The following is a 21,736-nucleotide window of genomic DNA, read 5'->3' on the forward strand; positions in this document are numbered from 1 at the left end:
AGATGATAATAGAAGCCATGGGAATGATTGGGTTGTCCAAGGGAGTGGGTGTAGCTGGAGAATAGAAGAGGTCCCAGAACTGAACCTTGAGGGACTCCCTCAGTTAGAAGATGAGATGCAGAGGAGGAGCTGTGAAAAAGACAGAGCTTGCCAGAGATATAGGAGGAGAACTAGAAAAGACAGTGTCAGCAAAGCCAAGATTAGATTTTTCCAAGAGAATATGGTGGTCCACAGTGTCGAAAGCAGATGAGAGGTCAAGGAGGATTAGAACGGAGTAGAGGCTGTTGGAAGGAAGAAGTCATTAGAGAGAGCAGTTTCCGTGGAGTGAAGGCGGCGGAAGCCAGACTGGACCGGGGAGAGGAGAGAGTTGGAGGAGAGGAAGTGGAAGTAGCGGTGTAGACAATCAGACCATACTACTTCTCATACGTACTCCAGATTTGAGGAGAGAATCACTCCTGACATACAGTGGCTTCCAAGGCAACGGTGCCTGTCCTGCCACAAACGGGAGTAGTTGGAAGGTGAGGGTAGCAGCTAACTCTCTGTTCCCAGCAGAGTCCGACAGAAGTACAACCTTAACCTGTCCTTAAAATGAACACTTTTATGGGCAATAGCAGAGGAACATTGTATAGCATCCCTGAACTGCTGAATTTAACTAGACGGAAATCTGCCTGACCCGCATCCCTCCGCTGAAAAGCAATCTTTGTAACAGATGGCCCCAAATATACATTTTGAATGTTATGAACTTAAAATATACGCTATGCAGTCTTAGGGAATGGCATAATAATAGAATGCAGGTCCCCTAGGCAGAATGCATTCTATTATTATTATCATTAGCAACAATAACATTATTATTATTATTATTGTGTTTGTTAAGTGCTTGGCCTAGTGGATAGAGCACCGGCCTGGGAGTCAGAAGTTCCTGGGTTCTAATCCTACCTTTGCCACTTGTCTGCTGGGTGACCTTGGACAAGTCACTTAACTTCTCTGGGCCTCAGTTACCTCATATGTAAAATGGGGATTAAGACTGTGAGCCCTATGCGGGGCAAGGACTCTGTCCAACCTGAATAACCTGTATCTACCCCAGTGTTTAGGACAGTGCCTGGCACATAGTAAGCATTTAGCATAAAAACATGCTTACTATGTGCCAAACACTGAACTAAGCACTGGGGCCCATACAGATTAATCAGGTTGGACACAGTCCCTATTCCACAAGGGACTCACAGTTTAAATATGATGGGGAACAAATATTGAATCCCCATTTTACAGATGAAGAAATTGAGACACAGAAATAAGTGACTTGCTCGAGGTCTCAAAGCAGGCAAGTGGCAGAGTAGGAATTAGAACCCAGGTCCTCCGACTCCGCAGTCCATGGTCTTTCCACTAGGGCACACAGCTTCTCAAGCATGCCAACTATATGTTGGGAGCTCAGAATTCAGCTACAAATGAAACATTGAGATCTTCCCTAGGCCCAAAACCTCTGATTTTAAATGGGATTATGGTAAAACCCAGCATCCCCTAATGCCAAGGGGGCAGCAACTGATGACCCTGCAGGTGGAGCCCTGCTAAAGACTGTGGCAGCAGCAAAGAATGCCACGACCATTTGAGCCTTCCTCCAAACTTTCCTTGAGGTTTTGGGGGAAGGAACTGGTGATAGGTTAAAGGCAGAAAATAGTTGCCATTTTGCGGTCATAGGAACATCCTTTTCCCCATATTTTAAACTGATTGGAGGCAGAGTGGTTCATCAAAGTCAGGAAAGCGGGTGTTAACTCCAGATAGTGATACCACAACTTCAGCCAGGGCCTTGGTTATGCTACTGCCCTTGTCTTGATTTTTCAGAAGGCCAAACTGCCCAACGAAATGGAAACCAGGAGAATGGGGGAAAGGTTGGGAGGTAATTCTCAGTTCTGCCATAATGTGCTTTCACTGAACCTTTGGACTAAATCATAGAGAATGAGGGCACGTTTGCCTAACAACATGGACCTGTGTGGAAAAGGCACACTGAGATGCTGGAAAAGTGAGCATAAGAGTGTACGGTTTCCGCTCGACTGTAAACTCTCTCTAGTCTGTAGGTTCGTGGGCAAGGGAACATGTCTACCAACTCTGTTATAATGAACTCTCCCAAGCACTTAGTACAGTACTCTGCACCCAATAAGCACTCAATCAATAATACCGATTGGAGATTAATAATACTCAATATCAATAATGACCGATTAGAGATTTGCAAGAACCCAACCCCAGCGGTATAGAAATGGGCTTACCAAAGCGGGTGGTCTCTGGTCTTCTTCAGCTAAGAGCTCTAGAATCCTTACTCTAAAGTTGCTCCGGTGACACTAGAGACTAGTACCTCTGTCAATCAACAGCATGTACGGAGCATCAACTGTGTAAACAGTACTGTACTAAGTGCTCGGGTAAGTACAAGAGACTAAGTAGACATGACTCTGCCCTTAAGGAGTTTACATAATGTTCACATGTCAACTGACATAAATTCAGATGTGTCTGACAATCATTTGGTTACTTTATTAAATGCCTTTCACAACTGGGTTAGTCATGGAGACAAACAATTAAGATGCTGATTTTAATTTTCCACTACTTGAACAATTTACTGAAGAACATTATGGATACAGCTGTCAGAAATACCTTGGTCTTCATACAGCACTTAACTGTGCCACACATTAAGACTCTTTAACCCTCTTTAGTCTTAATTTTCTGGGCCTCTTTTGGGCTTCTTCTTCCCTTTTTGGATGAGTTGTTCTGAAGGGCAGCAGTCCATTTCTAAAGGAGTGAATTTGGGCATTATGGCTAATTTTTCAGGGTCTGAAGCTGGGCTGGATTGATGTGTTTGCTCTTGATTATTTTTCACAAAAAGATGTCTCAAGGGGAGTTTTCCCAAAGCTTGTAATTCTCCATCTGACATGACTTTTGCCAAGTTCTTGCTTCAAAAACAACACAGGATTTGACAACTCCAAAGCTGGCATGTAGGATTCAGTGTTATTCTCTTTTACCGCTTCCCGTCCTGACACTAATTGATCCTTTCCAAAAGACGCTTTCTTGCGATGGTCGAGGTTTCCCTCGGAACCACGTCTCTTTCGTTTGCATGGAGTTTGAGTCGGTTTTTGACTCTGTTTTGGACTTGGTGATGCTGACTCACAGCTACAAGGAGGGTTTCTGCTCAGAAGTCTTGTCTTTAACTGCTCCCCCGAATGAGGTTTTTGCTGGCGGCTTGCACCTTCTGGCTGTGTCTGATTAACATTTTCCAAATCTTTGTCAGGAAGCTCCAAGTTGCTCTCAGCTGTATTTATGCCATTTTTCGGTTGTCCTGTACTCCTACAATTTGCTTCAGACTCAAGACCAGGAGACGCTTGACATTCAGCCTTCCTGCTCTATGTCTAGGAGTTGAATGAGCCAAGATATGTGTTCATGGGATTTTTGTTGGTTTGAGGTTTGCTTATGGTACAGTTCTTTGTTTCAGTCCTCTTCACCCTAAAACAAAACAGGATTTTTAAAACGGTAAAATAGATGAAGGCATGGTTCTTCACAGTTTGCTCCATACCTGTCACAAATTCTTGATCAGACTATTAAGCCATTTCTAGATCTGGAAAAAGTATCGCTGTGTTAAAATCACAACCATTATGTTGTCGCACTAACCATCTGATTTTCCACTGCACTAAGGGAATCCTGTTTATTAATGACTGCGGTATGAGAGAGTTCAAGTTTTATTCCAAAAGGCAGAACTAGATTCATTACAGATGTGAAGGGTCAATATTGCCTAAGCATGGTATATTGAATTTCTTTCAGGACTAACTGCCTAAAACGTGTAATACATATATATATATATATATAACATGGACTGTACACACACACACACACACACACACACACAATTTCTATTCTCTAGTATAGAATGTTTTTCTGGAATTTTTCCCAGGACATTTCAAGGTATTACTTAAATTTAATCACCACTCAGCTGATATCAAGCCTTTTCATCAACTTTTCGGGGGAAGAACTGAGGTAATATAACTCGAAATGACTTAGAAGAATTTCCAAAAAGCATTAAAGGAAAGAAAGTAAAATCATAGGAGCCACGGTAGAGTGTCAATATATAAACACCTTTTCGACAGAACATGTTTCATACAATGTAAACTTCTCAGAGGCTATAAAATTAACTCTAAGTGGCAGTTCAGAAGCTGCGCTTGTAGGCTTTAAAAAACAAACATGTTGACTTGAGCATCATATTTTGCAGGCTTGTGAATGGCAAGAAATTTTTCAAACCACCAAAACTCAAAAAATCACAGCTGCAATATTTATCTTGGCTTATGAGTCGTCTGGAATATATTTTTTTTGTTCTTTCTATTGCTATCTGGAGCATTGGGATTATAAAAGATATATTCATATAGAAACAGTCTTCCAAAAGGACTCGTATTTAAGTTTTTCAAATAGGACTAGTGTAACCCTTTGTGCAGTATGAAGCAAAGCGAATAACAATGCCACCCAGCACTTTTTATCTTCAAAGAGTCTGACAAACAATAATTAATTAATTCTTGCAACACCCCTGTGAAGTAAGTACTATTTCCCTTTAATGGAAAGAGAGGAGAGAGGGAACAAGAGGGAGAAGAGAGAGAACAAGGGTGGGGGGGAGGGAGAGAGAGCAAGTGAGCATGTGTGCAACCAAAGCACAGGAAAGAAGAGCTGAGTGACTTAGCTCACGGCCAAAGATGCCAGAACTAGAATTCCCACTCAGTTTTCAGACCACTGGCCACTTCATTTCCTGTGGTAGACTACATATTATGGACATACTTAGCAGCAATTCACTCCCCCGTGTTCCCTTCCGAAAAAGAAAAAAGTGAACCTACATTTCTTTTAGGGTTGCCTGCCTGTGCTGTGCAATAGGAGGAAGCTGATTCTCTGCAGACTCAGCAAAATAATCAGATATCCCACTGGAAGGCTTTTCTTTCTACTCCATGAGAAAACAAAGACTTTAAAAGTAACCTATTAAACTGAGCATCATCCAAAAGAAGCTTGGTTTTTTTTAAATGCCCTGGTGCACAGATTCCCCCCACCCTGCAAAAGAGACACAACGAAGCAGTTTAGCATAACATTTTTTCAGTGTTCTACCTAGGACTCCTTAGTCAGTCTGCTCTTCTCGCAGATTCCCCCTGCACATATTTCATACGTTAATATATCCCACAAACAAACAAGAATGTAATGTAAAGGATGTAGATTCCAAACCATCTGAGGAAACTGTTGGCGAAGAGCTGACATCTCTGTGGCTTAAACTGTGACAAATGCCAGGAATCTCTGCAGCAGACAGCAGTGTGTATTTTCAGTGTTTTTTTTCTTCTGCAGAGACTTAGTGGCGCAGTGGTCTATACCCTTAGTCTCTGAAGAATGCTCTACATTTTCCTACTGACAAAGATGCAAAAAGTATCTCTTGGTACATTTTATAGGACGGTAAGGGTTAAAACAATACTAGCATTTTTAAAGAGAGGGGCTTGTGATCCTTGGCTACTACAGAGCCAATTGGGAATTCCTTTAGTCTCTAACTAAGAGTAGCACCTAATTTTCTTTAATAAAAGGAGGATAAACAATTTTAAGACATGGCACTGCTGTTTATTCCACTGACCTGCACAAACATTTTACGTTTGGCTTTGTGCTGCCAAATACAAACGACACATTTCCTGTGACAAAAATTCTGTACCTTGAAGTGATTGCTTTTTGTTTTGGGTTTTTTTTTCGGTCATTTGATTATCATAGGGAATTGCTTTGGGAAAGAATTTTACATGGATGTTGGGCTTGGAGTTGTCTTCAAACAAACACGGAGCCAACTAAAGTGCTTGGTTAAAAAAAAAAGGCAATAGCATAACAGGCTGGATTAGATTGGACAGATGTTGTGTATGTTTCTCCTCCTCTGCCCACTTGTCTTTACTGCAGACAGATGCTGTCAGTTATCACAAACCGCCAGGATGGCCACATTCACTTGTAAAAACCGTCCAGAGATCAGAGCCAGTTTGGAGGCCTCAAGCAGCGGAGGACATCTGCACCACTCCAGAGATCTGTTTCAGCTCTGGTCCAAGGGGACGAGAGAGGGGAGATGGGGAGGTCTTTGAGGGCCTGGAGAAGGTCCTTCAACTTGGCCTCAACTGTTCCTGCTCAATGTTCCAGTCTGGACTAGCGATCTCCACTTTTACTGCCCACGTTCCTTGACCTCCAAATCTCACGGCCGACTGGTTTGGCACCGCTGCAGACTGCTGTGACCCGGCCAGTATTTCTCTCATCGCCAAATCCTTCCCTTGGCCCCAGGGCAGAGATCTGGCCTAGAGGGCCCATCTGGGGGCCGGATGGGCTCCTGGACCACCTCAGCGTTCTTGCTGGAGGGGCACCTGGAGTCCTTCATTGGACCTTCACTATTTCCAGCCAAGCCAGGGATTTAGGGCTGTTGAAACTGGTCACCAAGGCTTCTGTCCTGTCTGATTTGGTTCTTAAAAACAGGGCCATTGAGAGAAAAGGGTTAAGGCCCTGAAAAAAGAAAGATTTATATGTGAAACACTTCTGAACATGCCCTGTAAGTAGAGTAGATTTTCCCTTAGAGCCACACCCTGTAAGTGCTGTATTTTCAGAGCTGAACAATTAACATAAGGGGTATGAGTCAGTCTTTGAACGACTCTGTGGGAACCACAGAGCCTTTTGCTATTAGGAATGATGTAAATTCCCTAAGGCTGGAAGAAGTCCACAATAGAAGGCAGAAGAGTCATAAATAACAACAATTGACACCGCATACAACATCTATGACATTACACCATTATTGGTGACACTTTCTTTATATTCCACATTAGGCTCAATCATTTACTTCATATTGTTTTATTAGAAACCGTAGGCTTTGAAACATCATTTATTTCCTATGGGAACTTGAAGCCTCATTTAATCTGCTCTCATCCCACATTTCGGAGGCAGAAAAACAATGAAAAAAATTGTTCTAAGTATTAAAAGGAAAGCAGAGAAATAGGGACACTATGGCTGAGGAAAATGTCCGAACACTGCCAAACCTGTGACTTATTGTTAAAAAAAAAACAAAAAAACCCACCAGAGTGGGGCAGGCTGCAGGGGAGGTGGGGTCTCCCGCTAACAAATTAAAACCACATTTCTTGGCAAATTGTTCAAGACAGACATATTTACATTTGTATAGAGACTGGGTGGGCAAAAAAAAGATTAGAATGCTTCTCTAAGCCCTTGAACTGTCAAGTCTCATTACAAATCTTTTATTCTTACATTTCTAGGTTCAATTCACTCCTTTTTGTCATTAAATCTCAGCCTAGAGGGCCTCCCAGATTGGGTTGAGAGAGATGTCATTACCTGTGAACGCGGTTTTCAAAGGTTCTGAACAGGGAACACAGCCCTGAGTTATAGGGCAACTAGCACCTGGCATCAAAAGCCAATTCACAACTCGATTAGTTAAGACTTATCTTGAGGCAAAACTATTAGGCGGTGCATCACGCATGCCTCCCAGGTTATAAATACCACATCCGTTTGCATAACCATAGTTTTTCCTATCTGGGTCTGATGAGAAGAAAACAACTTCCTAAAGGAGAGTGGATAAGTGCTGGGTATTACCGATATATAAGACTTAAAGAATGCACACCTTCAAGTGAGTTTATCTATTTATGATGTTGAACTTTCACAGATTTGTGGGGCTAAGTTTTTAAAAAAGAGGTAAATACTCAGAAAATGGCCACTGCTTAGGATAGGCTTGCTCCCCACCTTCTTCTATCCTCTAATACAATGCTCTGCATATAGTAAGTGCTCAAATAAATAGGACTGATTGATTGATTGGAGCAGCTTTGAATGGATTTGCCCTGGTCTACAGAGTCCTAGCCCAGCTGGCCTTGAAGTTAGATCAGGTCTTCTGAAAATCTGGCATGGTTTGAGCTGATAGGGAGGGTCACTAATGCTCCCCCACCCTCATTTCAAGTTGGGTTAAGGCTAGTAGGGAAGGGGTATGACCAGCTGGTGGCCTAGATGTGCCAACAGGTGGGAAGGAGGACGAGCGGTTGAGTTTAAACCAGCACAGGAGCCCCAGCGGCTCATGGAGGCCATTATGACTGCATAAACTCTTTCTACCTGATTACTTATAACTACCCCGGTGCTTAGAACAGTGCTCAGCACATAGTAAGCACTTAACAAGTACTATAATTATTATTATTATGTGACAGCAGCACTGCAAGGGTAGCCTGGACCCAATCAATCAAATAATGGCATTTATTGAGCACCTACTGTGGGCATCCACTTTATTTTCTCATTCCTCTCCAGCCTCGGGGCGGAGGCAAGCAAACTGAGTTAAAAACTTGGGTATTTTTCCTGAAAACTGAAGCTAGGGAAATAGCAGAAGAATTAAACACTAAGAATCACTCAGAACGGCCTTACATTTTCCTTTCGTTGGTTTGGTTGGTCCTTCCTGGGGAAGGACTTGAAAGTTAATGATAAGTCCCATAAATTTAAATTTTCTGTCTTCAGATATTAAGTTTGGAAAGGACCAAGAAGTCTGAGGCCCAGAAAATGCCATGAAAAATATCAAAAGAGTATTTAAACGAGTACACACGTGATATTCAGGATTTTTGCCCTAAGATAAAATACTTTAAAGAAGATTTTTGGACGACCGAGTTATAAACCACCTGATCCAAAATGGTAAATTTTCAATTATGTAACATTTTGTAAATATACATTAATAGTAAAAGTTGTGCACGTAATATGGCCTTAGATAAATATGAAAGGGATTGTGCACATGTGGATTGATTTTAAGAGTACATATTACAATTTAATATATCATAATGTATATACAATAACTATATATTAAAATAGGATATGTTAACCTATGTACTTGAAATCAGATGTTCATAAATTACAAGTAGCATAAAAATGCTGGCCAAATATTCCAAACACTATGTGTAAGGCAAATTTTAGAAGAGTAATGATAGATATAATTATAGATAAGTTAGTTCACCATCATCATCCTCATCATCATCTATGGTATTTACTGTGTGCAGAGCACTTTACTAGTGCTTGGGAAGGTACAATACAACAGAGTTGACAGACACAGTCACTGTACGCAGTATGAAACTAAAGTGCACTAAATCAGTCAATCAATAAATTCAACAGCTACTTTTTGCAGAGCACTGTACTAAATATTTGGGAGAATAAACGATCGATGTCCTCAAAAGTTTATGGTCTGTCGGGGACGGGTAGGCACTTAAATGCATTACAGAGATGTGTTTAGTGCAGTGCTCTGCCCATAGTAAGTGCTCAATGAATTCCATTGGTTCACTGATTACAAATAGAGAGAGCAAGAGAGTAAGTAGCACAGAAATGCTACTGTGTGACTATGGGCAAGTCACTTAACTTCTCTGTGCCTCAGTTACCTCATCTGTAAAATGGGGATTAAGACTGTGAGCCTCATGTGGGACAACCTGATTACCCTGTGTCTACCCCAGCGCTTAGAACAGTGCTCTGCACAGAGTAAGTGCTTAACAAATACCAACATTATTATTATTATTACTCTGGTTTTAGTAACATATGTGTTTAGGTGGTACAGAAGGGCTAATGTGGCAATTGAGGACTGTAAACTGGGTAGATTAGAGATTCCTATGGGAAAACCTCCTGGAGGAGATATGATCTCAGAAGGGCTTTGAAGATGGAGAAAGTGATGGTCTATTGGATAAGAAGCGGAAGAGAGCTCCAGGTAGGAGGAGGGAGAGAGTGAGCAAGCATTCCATGGTGGGAGAGATGAGAACAAATTACAGTAAATAGGTTGGCTCGAGAGGATTGAAAAGTGCTAGCTGGGTGGGAGAAAAGAGTGAATAAGTAAGAGGGAGAGAGATGACTGAACATGTGAAACCCAATGACCAGGAAGTTATATTTGACTCAGGGAGGAATGGGTCACCATTCGAAGATCCAGGCAGAAGAGTGAAGTATTGACTGGAGAGGGGAGAGACTGGAGACAGTTGTCAGGATAGGACATTACAAGGGCCAAAACCAAATGGGAGCTATTTGGGTGGAGAGGAAGGGAACTCTGGAAATGTTGTGGATAACTGACAGGATTTAGTGACAGAGGTTGTGAGCAGGGAATGTGTCTGTTATATTGTAGTAATAATAATAATAACAATCATCATCATCACTGTATTTGTTAAGTACTTACTACGTGCCAAGCACTGTCCTAAAAGCTGGGATGGATACAAGCAGATCGGGTTGGACACATTCTCTCTCCCATGAGGGGCTTGCAGTCTCAATCTCCATTTTACAGATGAGAGAACTGAGGCACAGAGAAGTGAAGTGACTTGCCCAAGGTCTCACAGCAGGCATGTGGGGGATCTGGGATTAGAACCTATGACCTTCTGACTTCCAGGACTGTGCTCTATCCACTCTACCTTGCTGCTCCCCAAGTGCTTAGAACAGTGCTCCACACTCAGCGCTCAATAAATATGATTAATTGATTGACTGTCAGGGTTGAAAGATGGGGTCTATCATCTTTACTGTACTCTCTCAAGCGCTACCACTGATTAAGTGAAGAGGGAGAGGAGTCAAGGATAATGCCACGATTGTGGGATTGAGAGACTGGGTGGATGGTGGCATTGTCAACTGAGGTACGACTTGATTTACAGAGCTATCAAGACTGGAATAAAGGATCAAGGTCTTACCTTCAGTTTTAATTTGCTGTCAAACTCATGAAAATGTTTTAATATACAAAATGATTATTTTCAGAAGGATACATCTTCCCATATAAATGCATCCTAGCCAATTTCGCAATCGTGGGGTTGGAAGAAGACAGGAAAGAGTTTTAGCGAATTTTAGCCTAAAAGCAAAGTAATTGAAGAGGCTGAGAGAGTCACGGTCAAAATGGGCAAGGCCAGAGTCTGAACTCTAGAGTAGGGTTAGAGTGGGTGGGAGGTACCGGAACCTCACTCACCCATGGGAAGGGGATTCTGAGTCAGCCTGCTGCCTTCCATCTTTTACCCACTTTAGGGAAGCGGTTGCACCTCCTTCTCCCACAGGGAAGGAGTTAGTGGAAAGCATCTTGGCTGCTAGTGTACTTGGAATTGTCGAGGAGGAGGTTAGCTGGGTGGTCTGCAGTTAGTTTCGCTTTCCCTCCTAATTTCCTTGAAGCTTGATTTTTATGTACCATTCCGAGCTTGTAATTTGTCTGCATCACTTATTAGCTGGGTCACTTTAGCAAGTCAAAGACGTCCTCTGTGCCTGTTTCGGAATAGGCAAAATGAAAATAATACCTGTCCTTGGGTACGGCTGAGGGCTCGTGGAGATAATTTTCAAGAAAGGGTTTTAAGCTCTCGAAAGGAAAATGTAAAAAATTATGATGTTGGGAGTGCTGACTGCAGAAGAATATGAGAAAGCCTGTCACTAACGGTATTTAAGTCACCCTCATTCAGGAAAGCGTGTCTTGCCATTTTCTTCCCTTTTCAAATCCAGTTTCTCACTAAGTGTGGCCTATATATTGTTCCCAAAGTCACCAAGGTCCTCACTAGACTACCTATGTAATCTAGAGTTATATTATGCATACAAAGTGAGCCTCCATTCAGAATGTAGTCAACGTAAAATCTAGGTAAAAAGATTGTCCTATTTTTGTTAACATGGTTTATCCTCAATGGCAGCTTCACATTTACTTGAAACATTACTGTTGCACCTTAGAGATGTATGGTTCTCTATCACAGATTCAAATAAATCTGTCCCAGGAAATGTCCAACCTTTAAAAGAAGGTATACTTCTTTTAGTATTTAAAGCTTTAAAGTATAACTTCTTTAAGCAAAGAACAATTTAAAGCAAAAAACCCCCCAAAATTAAAAAAAGTAAGTGCATTGTAGCCTTCGTAACCCACCCATAAATTTTAATATAATACTCGTTTCATAGCAAGTGAACAATGACTCAGACATTGTAAATTAACAGTACAATTTATTTCCTACATACTACCCCTTTTGAAGTGTGAAAAAAGTAACTTTGTAAGTAAGGACCCCACTTTAAGAAGTTAATTCTTTAGAAATACTTCTGTTAATCTTTGAAAGTTAGGTTTACCTGAAAAGTTATTTCCTTTTTATTCACTATTGCCTTCTTCTGAAATGGATGTCAGGAGCAAAAAATTACATTGCCAAACCCCCAAAAAGTGACTCTCCTCAATGATCTCTATCTAATTTCACTACAAATTTTGTATTAGTAAAAAGGAACTGGAAAATAAAGATTTAAATTTTGGTGCCCATAAATGCCCCTCTCAGGGTCGCCCCTGGAGAGTTTCCAGTACTCTACCAGTTTTGGCAACGGGAGGGAGAGTCAAGCAGAGGCCTACCCATTCCATTCCTAGCATGGGCAGTGGCTAATGAGTGGAAGGCAATCTGTTACAAGTTAAAACTCACCCATGCTGGGCAGCAGCAGCATGGGAGAGAGTCGAGGGTGGAGACTCGAGTTTATTGCACGGAAGGAGGCAATGATAAATCACTTCCGTGTTTTTACCGAGAAAACCCTATGGATACATTACCAGAACGATTGCTGATGGAGAACAGGGCATTCAGGGAGAGATGTGTCCGTGGTGTCGCTATGGGTCAGAAAGACAAGACCCTTAAATGAGTTTGAAAAAAAATGTAACTCATCATTTAGTTCACTTTAAGAACCAAATCTACAGTGAAAACCTTAATTCAAACAAATATGCTACACAGTCTATTAGTAGCAATGAGTTTTCCTAATATCTAAAGGGGCTTATCAGTGAATAAAGGTAGCCTTCATTATTTAGAAGAGCATCTAACAATTTTAAGTTACCATAGGAGTTAGTGGAAAGAGAGTAATTCACATCCTACTCATTGCTTTGATTTTTCTCCTGATGTTTGACTTCCCAACCCAGAGGACACTTTACAGTTTCTGTACAGACTGAACAGACTGCGCTAATGACAGACTTAATGAACAAGCTCAAGGTAATTATTTTTTGCTCTAAATGGATTTATAACTGTTAACTGTTATCTTTCACACTTCTCCTTCCTACTTCCTCCACTAGATTCTAGCTTCAGAATGATTTCACTATCAGTGAAAGATTTATTGCCAGCTCACACCGTTCACAAGCCTTCCACCCATTTCCACTTCCACTTGTCTTAGGTGTTTCCAATTTTCCACTCTAAGCTCTCCAAAACTTATCTTTCAGAAAATGTTACCAGTTGGCAAAGAAAACTTACTCTGTAGTAGCTATGTTATTCCAAATCCCTAGATTGTGCAAATTTGTACAGTATTTGAACGCCAACCAGTTGAGACCACTCAGAAACTTGATGAAATTTGAAGATGTAAAACAATCTCCCAAAATGGAATGAAAGTCAGTAAAATAATAACACTTTCCCTGGTAATTTCAGGTTGCTAAATGTAGTAGTCCCTTATCTTTACAATGCAGAAAATTGCACTCTGTTTCTTGGACTTTCTAGTCTTTAATACTGAGCCTAGCACACCTTGGATGTTTAATAAATCCTAGCTACTGACGATGCTGAAATGCTATCACTTATAGGAAACTAAGTGTAACTTCTTTACTTTTAACCAGACTTCCATGGTTTTGACCCAGGAGTTTAGCTGATTTGTTTTCCAGTCCCAATGAGCTGTAAGAACTAAAGTAGACAAAAGTTACTACTGTAACTTCACTATTGTTTATCAAATATGTACATACATCTTGATTCCGATTTCTCACATACAAACTGGTAGAACAGTCCATGAGTTCTATACATTTAATCTGCTTTAGAATATTATTCAATCTGTTTCAGTCTACTTGGCAGGGGTTTTTTTTCCCTAATAATCCTCCTAGTTTGATGATGCTAAAACAAAGATTTGGCTCTATGCGATTTGGAAAATCTGCAGCAATTTGATCGCAGCTTTCACATTTCTGTGACACCTCAACTCTCCAACACAGAAACACTGAAAACACATATTTTCAATATATAAAAAATGCAGAGACAACATTAATTTAAATGCTTTTTAACTTTTCACCTCTTGAGCAAGAAGCTACAAGCTTTACTAGGCTAACATCTAAAAATCAAGAATTTAAGACTACTTTGATCATTTGGAATAAGAGGTTTTTTGATAAATGACAAGTATACTGCTAACATTTCTGAGACTGAAAGTTGTAGCATTTACTTTTAGATGTAAATAAAGAAGGTGGAAAACGGGACAATTGTGAAAACAGTTTAAGTTAAACATACGGTGTACCTAATGTGCTGCATCTGCCGCTTGTCAGCTGTGTGACTTGGGGCAAGTCACATCACTTCTCTGGGCCTCAGCTACCTCATCTGCAAAATGGGGATGAAGACTGTGAGCCCCATGTGGGACAACCTGATCACCTCGTATTCCCCCAGTGCTTAGAACAGTGCTTGGCACATACACAGTAAGCGCTTAAATGCCCCCATTATTATATGGAGAAACTTTAGTCGGCTGAGGTTTCTCCACAAGCACTGCTATCCTATGATTTGGCACTTTGTAAGCAAAGTAATAGAAAGAAACTATACAGCTGTCAAGAAAATATTCTTCAACTTACTTCCTCCTATTCAACAAAATAGATGGGAAATAATTGGGGTAGAGGGGCGGGTGGGGGAGACCAAGGGCTACCTAGGTACCTAGTAATTCTCACTGAACCTCGAGCTGGTCTATCTCGCTGCTGACCTCTCGCCCACATCCTACCTCTGGCCCGGAACGCCTTCCCTCCTCATATCAAATAATTGCTCCTCCTCACTTCAAAGCCTTAATGAAGGCACATCTCCTCCAAGAAGTCTTCTCTGGCCAAGCCGTCCTCTTCTCTTCTCCCACTCCCTTCTGCACTGCCCTGACTCGCTCTCTTCATTCATCCTCCCTCCCAACCCCACAGCACATTGGTAAATATCTGTAATTTATTCATTTATTTATATTGAAGTCTATCTCCCCTTCCAGATTGTGAGGTCGTTGTGGACAGGGAATGTGGCTGCTGTTGTACTGTACTCTCTGAAGCACTTAGTACAGTGTTTTGCACACAGCAAATGCTCAATAAATACTACTGAATGAATGAATGAACCTAGTAGGAAATCAAAATGTCAGCCTGGAAACTGGTAAGAAAAATGCAATGATTCACTTCGCAATAACTGTCTTTAATCGTTCCCAAACTACACTTTACCATTTCCACGTGTCTAATATTTGGCCCCTTGCCTGAATGCTACTGTCTCACAGAAAATCTCTCTGCAGCACTGTCACTGAGTGGACAAGAGAAACAGAGACAGTGTGAGGACCAGGTCTTGGGATTGCTGTGAAGGGGGACGATCTGGACAATAGTATTAGTTTTTCTCTTCCCTGCAAACTAAAGAAGAGAAATAGTACTCTTGACAGACCCCAGTCTGGAACAGCAGTCTTTTGTACGTCCATCTTTAGGAACTGGGGAGCTGAATGCAGCTGGTTCCCTTTTCTGTGAGTTGAAAGATTTTACTGGCATTAGTAATCCAGATTTCTTGACATATTGTCTGTCACACACTGAGAGACTTTAGAGAGAGAGAGGGAGAGCGAGAAAGAGAATGCTATTCAAGCCTCTAGACATCACTCATAACACTAGTAAATTACACAGGTTGTTTCTCAGGTAACTCCAATACTCCCAAAGGACTAGAGCAGCAGAGTGGTAGTGAAGCGAACAGACAGGAAAATAATGCACTATTTCATCAAATGATAATTTTCCATCTCCTCCCTTTCCAGCAAAACATGCAGTAGAGTAGGTATAATATGGACATGCGTTGGGTTCTACAGTTTTGGAGAACACCATTGCAAAACAATACAAGTTTTCACAGTTTCCAAGCAGCTTAAGAAAAACTGCTGCCTATCTTTTTAATCTTCAACACCCTGAAAAATTCTACTCCCAAGATCCTAAGTCTTGAGGCAATACCTCAAAACATTAGAAAGAAAGGGTCGGAACTAACTAAGGGTCTGACAGATCTCTTTGGCCAGATGGAAAATTTTAAATTATCAAGAGGAGGAGGAGGACTCTCTATTGATCCTTGAATAGCTTAAACAGACAGATTCTCCATAGATTGAATATCAATGAGGATAAAGCACCGAGGCACTTCTGTTGGAAGCCTTTGTGTCATTGGCTTGATGGGCAATTTGAGTGGGAGGGTGATTTACATGACCTCTTTCTTTTGTTGCTTCTAGGGACAACAAGCTTAAGAAAGTGGTATTCTGGAAGACTGTTCTGTGGGGTGGGGGTTGAGGTGAAAAGGGGGTGTATTAGGTTTAGTTTATTGAATGGATTGGGCTGGGTTTAGGAAAGGCCTTTATTACAGGGATGGAGGCGTATTCTGTTGTTGAGACTTGTTAATAAATTCCTCTCTTTGTGTGTACGCGTATTTATATGTGTGCATGTGCACATGCATACATCACCTTGGAAACGGGAAAATCTTGGGAGTTGGTGCCCCAGTGAATACCTAACAAGTAAAACTAACAAAGGCAAAAAAGAGCATTTCCCCCAATTTTTTTTAAACCATGTAACTACATGGTGTGGCGAAAGGCTCACTCAGAAGTACCACTTAAAATCTCCAGGATATATTAGCGATAGAGTGATTTTAATCCATTATTTAGAGGGGAAAAGAGGGTGGGGGAGGGAGATACTTTCAGATATTAAAACGAAACAGGGTGATTTCGGCTAACTGATATTTGCAGCTATCTCAGGAATTATCAGACAGAAGATGCCTGGGTCCCATTCGAGGATGGAGTTGGAGGGGTGCAAGCGGGTCTCTATACCCAAAATCTAATGCACAACATGATCCAATCATCCCCTCTTTTCTCCGTGGCCTTCGGACCTGAGTTTGCAGCAGGAAAAAATGACCCTGATGAACTCTGAGAGTGCATGCTTGGGTACCTTACTGACCTCTGATCCTAATCCTGGTTCAGAAGTTGCAAACAAATTTTCCCATTCCTTGAAAGTCTGAACCCGAATTGAGGCAGTTATTCTAACTTTTCTCATCTAGGGGTCCGGGAGCAGGGAAAGGAGAGAACGTAATAATTTCACAACCAGAAAATATTTGGATATAAGGTATCTGAAAGAATTAAATATGTGCTGACATGACTGGGACAATGTTTACATATACTATGTATGTATACAATTAGTTAACTTAGATGATACGCCTATAACAAAGCAATACTATCAGACCTTACAAATGAGAAACTGAGAGTAATATATTAAAGCGTTATGCCTTAGGCCACAAAAGATGTCAGTGGTTCAAAATGAGAAAAAGTAATCCCTATTGCTAGGATAATATGATATGCCTTTAAGAGTAAAGCTCCAGAAGCAGGTAGGAAGCTCAGTAGTAGAGGACAGAAAACTGCATAGTCACAAGAGCAGATAAAACAGCAAGAAAGTGGCTCATTTAAAAATACACAATTCCCATAAAGAAGTTACTTATTGTTTAAGAAAACCTGCAGTGACTGGTTTCCTTTCCAGTGTTGACTAATTTCACTATCACCTCTGGCATCCTCCTGACTGTTGAGCTGAATTTGCAAAAATGTTTTTTTTAGAAGTTCACTGGAAAGAACATTAGTTCCATTAGCTCTATTGTGCTAACATGTTTTTAAAAAATCTTGAAAATAAAATTTTATATTATATTAGAGATCTAATTACTCTTTCTAATTAATGCCTGATAGTACAGGGGAAAGAACAAATTTCCCTGATTAGCATTAAATCACTGGGCAAATTGATTCTCACCTGAGATAGTAAAGCCCGGTGTCTGATAATAATAATAATAATGTTGGTATTTGTTAAGCGCTTACTTTGTGTAGAGCACTGTTCTAAGCGCTAGGGTAGACACAGGGGAATCAGGTTGTCCCACATGGGGCTCACAGTCTTACTTCCCATTTTCCAGATGAGGTAACTGAGGCCCAGAGAAGTGAAGTGACTTGCCCACAGTCACACAGCTGACAAGGGGCAGAGCCGGGATTCGAACCCATGACCTCTGATTCCAAAGCCCGTGCTCTTTCCACTGAGCCACGCTGCTTCTCCAACGTCTGACGGTGTTTCTAGTTCTTATAAAATGAGCCTATTGCTCCTATTCCTGGCTGCTGGGGGGGGGCACAGCAAAGCAATCCCCAGAAATGTTGAGGGAAAGGCAAGGACTTTCCTCTGCTCCCTTGTTAGTTCTTGGGTCTGTACCCCTTAAGCACTTGGGTCTGTAGTTCTTTAGCACTTTGATTTTCAGTCCAGCCCCCAGCATATTTGTTCATTTCCATCTGCAATTTATTTTAATGTCTATAAGCTCCTTGTGGGCTGGGATCGTGACTCTCTCCTCTATTATATGGTACCCTCCCCCCTCTAATCCCACAGACAACCATTCTTCCCAGGTTCAAAGCCTTACTGAAGTCACATCTCCTCCAAGAGGCCTTCCCAGACTAAGCCCCAATTTTCCTCATCTCCCACTCCCTTCTGTGTTGCCCTGACTTGCTCCCTTTGCTCTTCCCCCCTCCCAGCCCCAAAGCACTTTTGTGCATATCTGTAATTTTATTTATCCCTTTGCTCTTTCCCAGCACGACCCAAAGCACTTATGTATATATCTGTAATTTTATTTATTTGTATCGTTGTCTATCTCCCACACTCTAGACTGAGCTCACTGTGGGCAGGGAATGTCGCTGTTTAGTGCTGCATTGTACTTTCCCAAGCACCCAGTACAGTGCTCTGCACACAGTAAGCACTCAAAAAATATGATTGAATGAATGCTCTCCCAAGTGCTTATTACAGTATTTGCTACACAGGAAGTATTCCATAAATATCACTGATTGATTGATTCTCAACCTGAAGCAAGCTTCCACTAAAAATAAATGTCCAGGGGAAAACCTTTCCACCTTCATAGTTGCACCGACTGGTCGCCTCTGCAGAATGCAGTTACACAGTCATTGGACACATCCATAAACCACTTTGTGGACTACTGGGTGTTCGCCACATGCATCTACGCCGGCTAGGAGACGTATGCAGGGAGCAAAGGGAAAGAGGGGAAATGCATTTACTCCTCCCTACTCAACCTACCCTCTTCATCTCCACTATGTAAGTTTATGGAAGAATCTCCCTCCAAGAACTGTCATAAGTTCTAAGCGGGGTAAAGCTGTATCCCGAAGTAGTTTAAGAGAGTCAACAAAGTTCCGAACTTTCATGTCTTCGACTGGCCAGAGCCTCGTTTAGTCCAGGGTCCTCACACATGCACACAAACTGTCTTCCTCTCTACTCTGTATGCTCCTTATGGTCAGGGTTTGTGTCGGCTAATTCTGTTGTATTGTACTCTCCCAAGTGCTTAGTACAGTACTCCCCCCTCAGTGAGCACTCAATAAATAAGAATGATTGAAACTCTTTATCTCTTTCCTACCTCCTCCTTTTCTATTCCTCCCTGCCTACCTCCGCAATGATTCTCTCCCACCTTTTCTTTTTAAACAAACATTCCAGTCTGCTTGCCACTTGTTTTTAAAGTGTTTAAGTATGTCAGTCATGAAATAAGCTCTTGCTTTTTAGAGCACGGATAACCCTAAAAGTAGTAATTTGCAGGTTTCGTAAATCCCCTTTTATAACATTTTCTGAAAAAACAAAGGGAAGATACATTTCAAAACGCTAGTCACATTAGTAAATTAAGATGAGACATTATAAAGGGTAAACATTTAGGTCAGGAACATTATGAATTTATTTTCCTATATTGTTTCATCCAAACAGAAATGATTCAATCAATTATCAACTTCAATGATATTGAGCACTTACTATGTACACAGCACTGTATTAAGTGCTTAGGAGACTACAATACAACAGAGTTACAGATACGTTCCCTGCCCACAGTAGAAATATACCCAGATGTGGGAAATTAAAAAAAAGGAAAAAAAATCCCATCATCTAGAAAACACCCCACTGGGAAAAGCGCTAGTGTACATAATATAGTCAGCAAATCACTCTGGAATAAAATTCAAAAGCACTGATCCCAGAAAAGGCTTTAAGTGGAAATGCGTCGATATCAATTCATTTCAATGAACTTCTAACCAAGTTTTAAATCATCATCAATAAGAAAACAGATTTTAATATTCAGTGTTAGTAAGGCCTTGGCTCTCTCTCTCACACATTAGTCTTGACTCAGGTACATCACTCTGGGGAATTAGAAACCATGTTGATAACAAAACAAACGAAACTAAGACAAAATTTTCCATTTTGCGAAACTTCATATAAGCAACAAAAATAGGATGAACATTTCAAATCTTGGAGGTTTACAGGGAAACTTTTTTCTATTCACTCAGTAGTTAGTCTTATTTTATCCACAATACTCTTTCATACATACCAGGGTTTTACTTTTACTTGCCAAAAGACTGGAATTGGATTCAAGTTGGTTTACACAAACCACGAATCTGTCTGGGAATACACACAGCTCTACAAAAGACAAGGAAAATAAAGTCACTCTAAAGTAAACAATGTATGAATACTTAAAATAGAAACTTTTTTTAATCAAAGCAATCTCCATTTCTGAAATGCACAATGTCTCTCTTCTCTTCACTCTGACACAACCCTCCCCCTCCTTTTATCCCTTGCTATCAATAGGGCAGGGCAAGATTGAAACTCTAGAGGATAGAGAGGCTGCAAATTAGTCCACCTGAGCCCCTGGCCCAATATATCACATGAAACCCCAAGACATACCCTTTGTATTTCTTCCTTTGTGTGATTTCAATCTTTTTCCGCTTGTACAAAACAATCGTATTTATTTAAACTTCTTCATCCATCAGAAATAAAGAACAATGTGTGATGGGTGAAAAACGTAGCTTGTATTTGAAAATGGGAATCTTAAAATTTTTACCAGTTACCTCCTTGATTGTTTTTCACCTCTTTCATCTTTTATCTGAACCACACCATGAAAAAATGAAACTGTAATTAATCTGGAATCTAGTGAGTCAATTGTTAAAGATTTAATGTTAAAGAAAGGGGATGGTCATTGTTTAGTAACCATGCAATCTATAATTTCAGGCTGCTGCTTAAAATGAAACGTCCCATTTTGTTGCAAACAGCACAGAAATTCTAAGATATAATTTTCAAATACCATTTAAAATCTTTCAGATATTTTTACAGTACACCATGATGAAAGCTGAACTGAAAACTGATCAATGTAGAGCATTATTTTGAATATATTGTTTCAAATGAGATAAGAGAACTGACGTTTTTATATGATAAAACCTGTATCATATCTTATCTACCCCGGCATTCAGTACACTGCTTGGCACATAGTAAGTGCTTAATGCTACAATTATTATTTTATTAAAACCACTCCTAGGCCAACCACTGAGATGATAATTCCTATGCAATAATTTTTAAACAGAGCTAACGGAATACACTAATGTCTACATCTAGTCATGAGGCATTTAATAATTCATATTTCACAGATGTAAATGTGTTAAAATATTTATTCATGCAATGTGTTTTTTGTATTTATGTAATTTAGTGATACAATTTTTAGGATTTTTTTTCCACTGGAGAATAACTATCAAACCGCTAATACAGCACAGAGAGATGTTTGACGTGGACACATTTACAAAGAATATTAATTTGTCAGACTTTGAACGCTGTGACCAACGAAACATTGAGCACAGATGGCAAAGCTAATGAGAACTACTCGGTAGAAGCTATTAAATGCAGAATGATTTCAACTTAGATGTCATTCCATTTGGTCTAATAAATGTAAGCCAGAGGCTCCAAAGAGAATATTTCCAG

The 21,736-nt window shown here is 40.6% G+C and overlaps 1 protein-coding gene and 1 non-coding gene across 2 annotated transcripts in view; one reads left to right on the top strand and one right to left on the bottom strand.

The window, feature by feature from the left end:
- Window positions 1–21,736, bottom strand: part of LOC100084389 (SLX4 interacting protein) — a 167,137-nt gene that overhangs the window by 8,308 nt on the left and 137,093 nt on the right. Inside the window, 4 exon segments of the mRNA XM_039913006.1 lie at window positions 1,783–1,845; window positions 2,913–3,480; window positions 4,851–4,951; window positions 20,319–20,407. Coding sequence (XP_039768940.1) covers window positions 1,783–1,845; window positions 2,913–3,480; window positions 4,851–4,951; window positions 20,319–20,407 — 821 coding nt within the window.
- On the top strand, window positions 12,257–12,394 carry LOC114814467. The gene has a single exon (XR_003762260.1). It is a non-coding gene; the product is annotated as a small nucleolar RNA SNORA7 (small nucleolar RNA).

The sequence above is a fragment of the Ornithorhynchus anatinus genome, chromosome 9 (genome assembly GCF_004115215.2).
Source record: "Ornithorhynchus anatinus isolate Pmale09 chromosome 9, mOrnAna1.pri.v4, whole genome shotgun sequence".
NCBI classification, from domain to species: Eukaryota; Metazoa; Chordata; class Mammalia; order Monotremata; family Ornithorhynchidae; genus Ornithorhynchus; species Ornithorhynchus anatinus.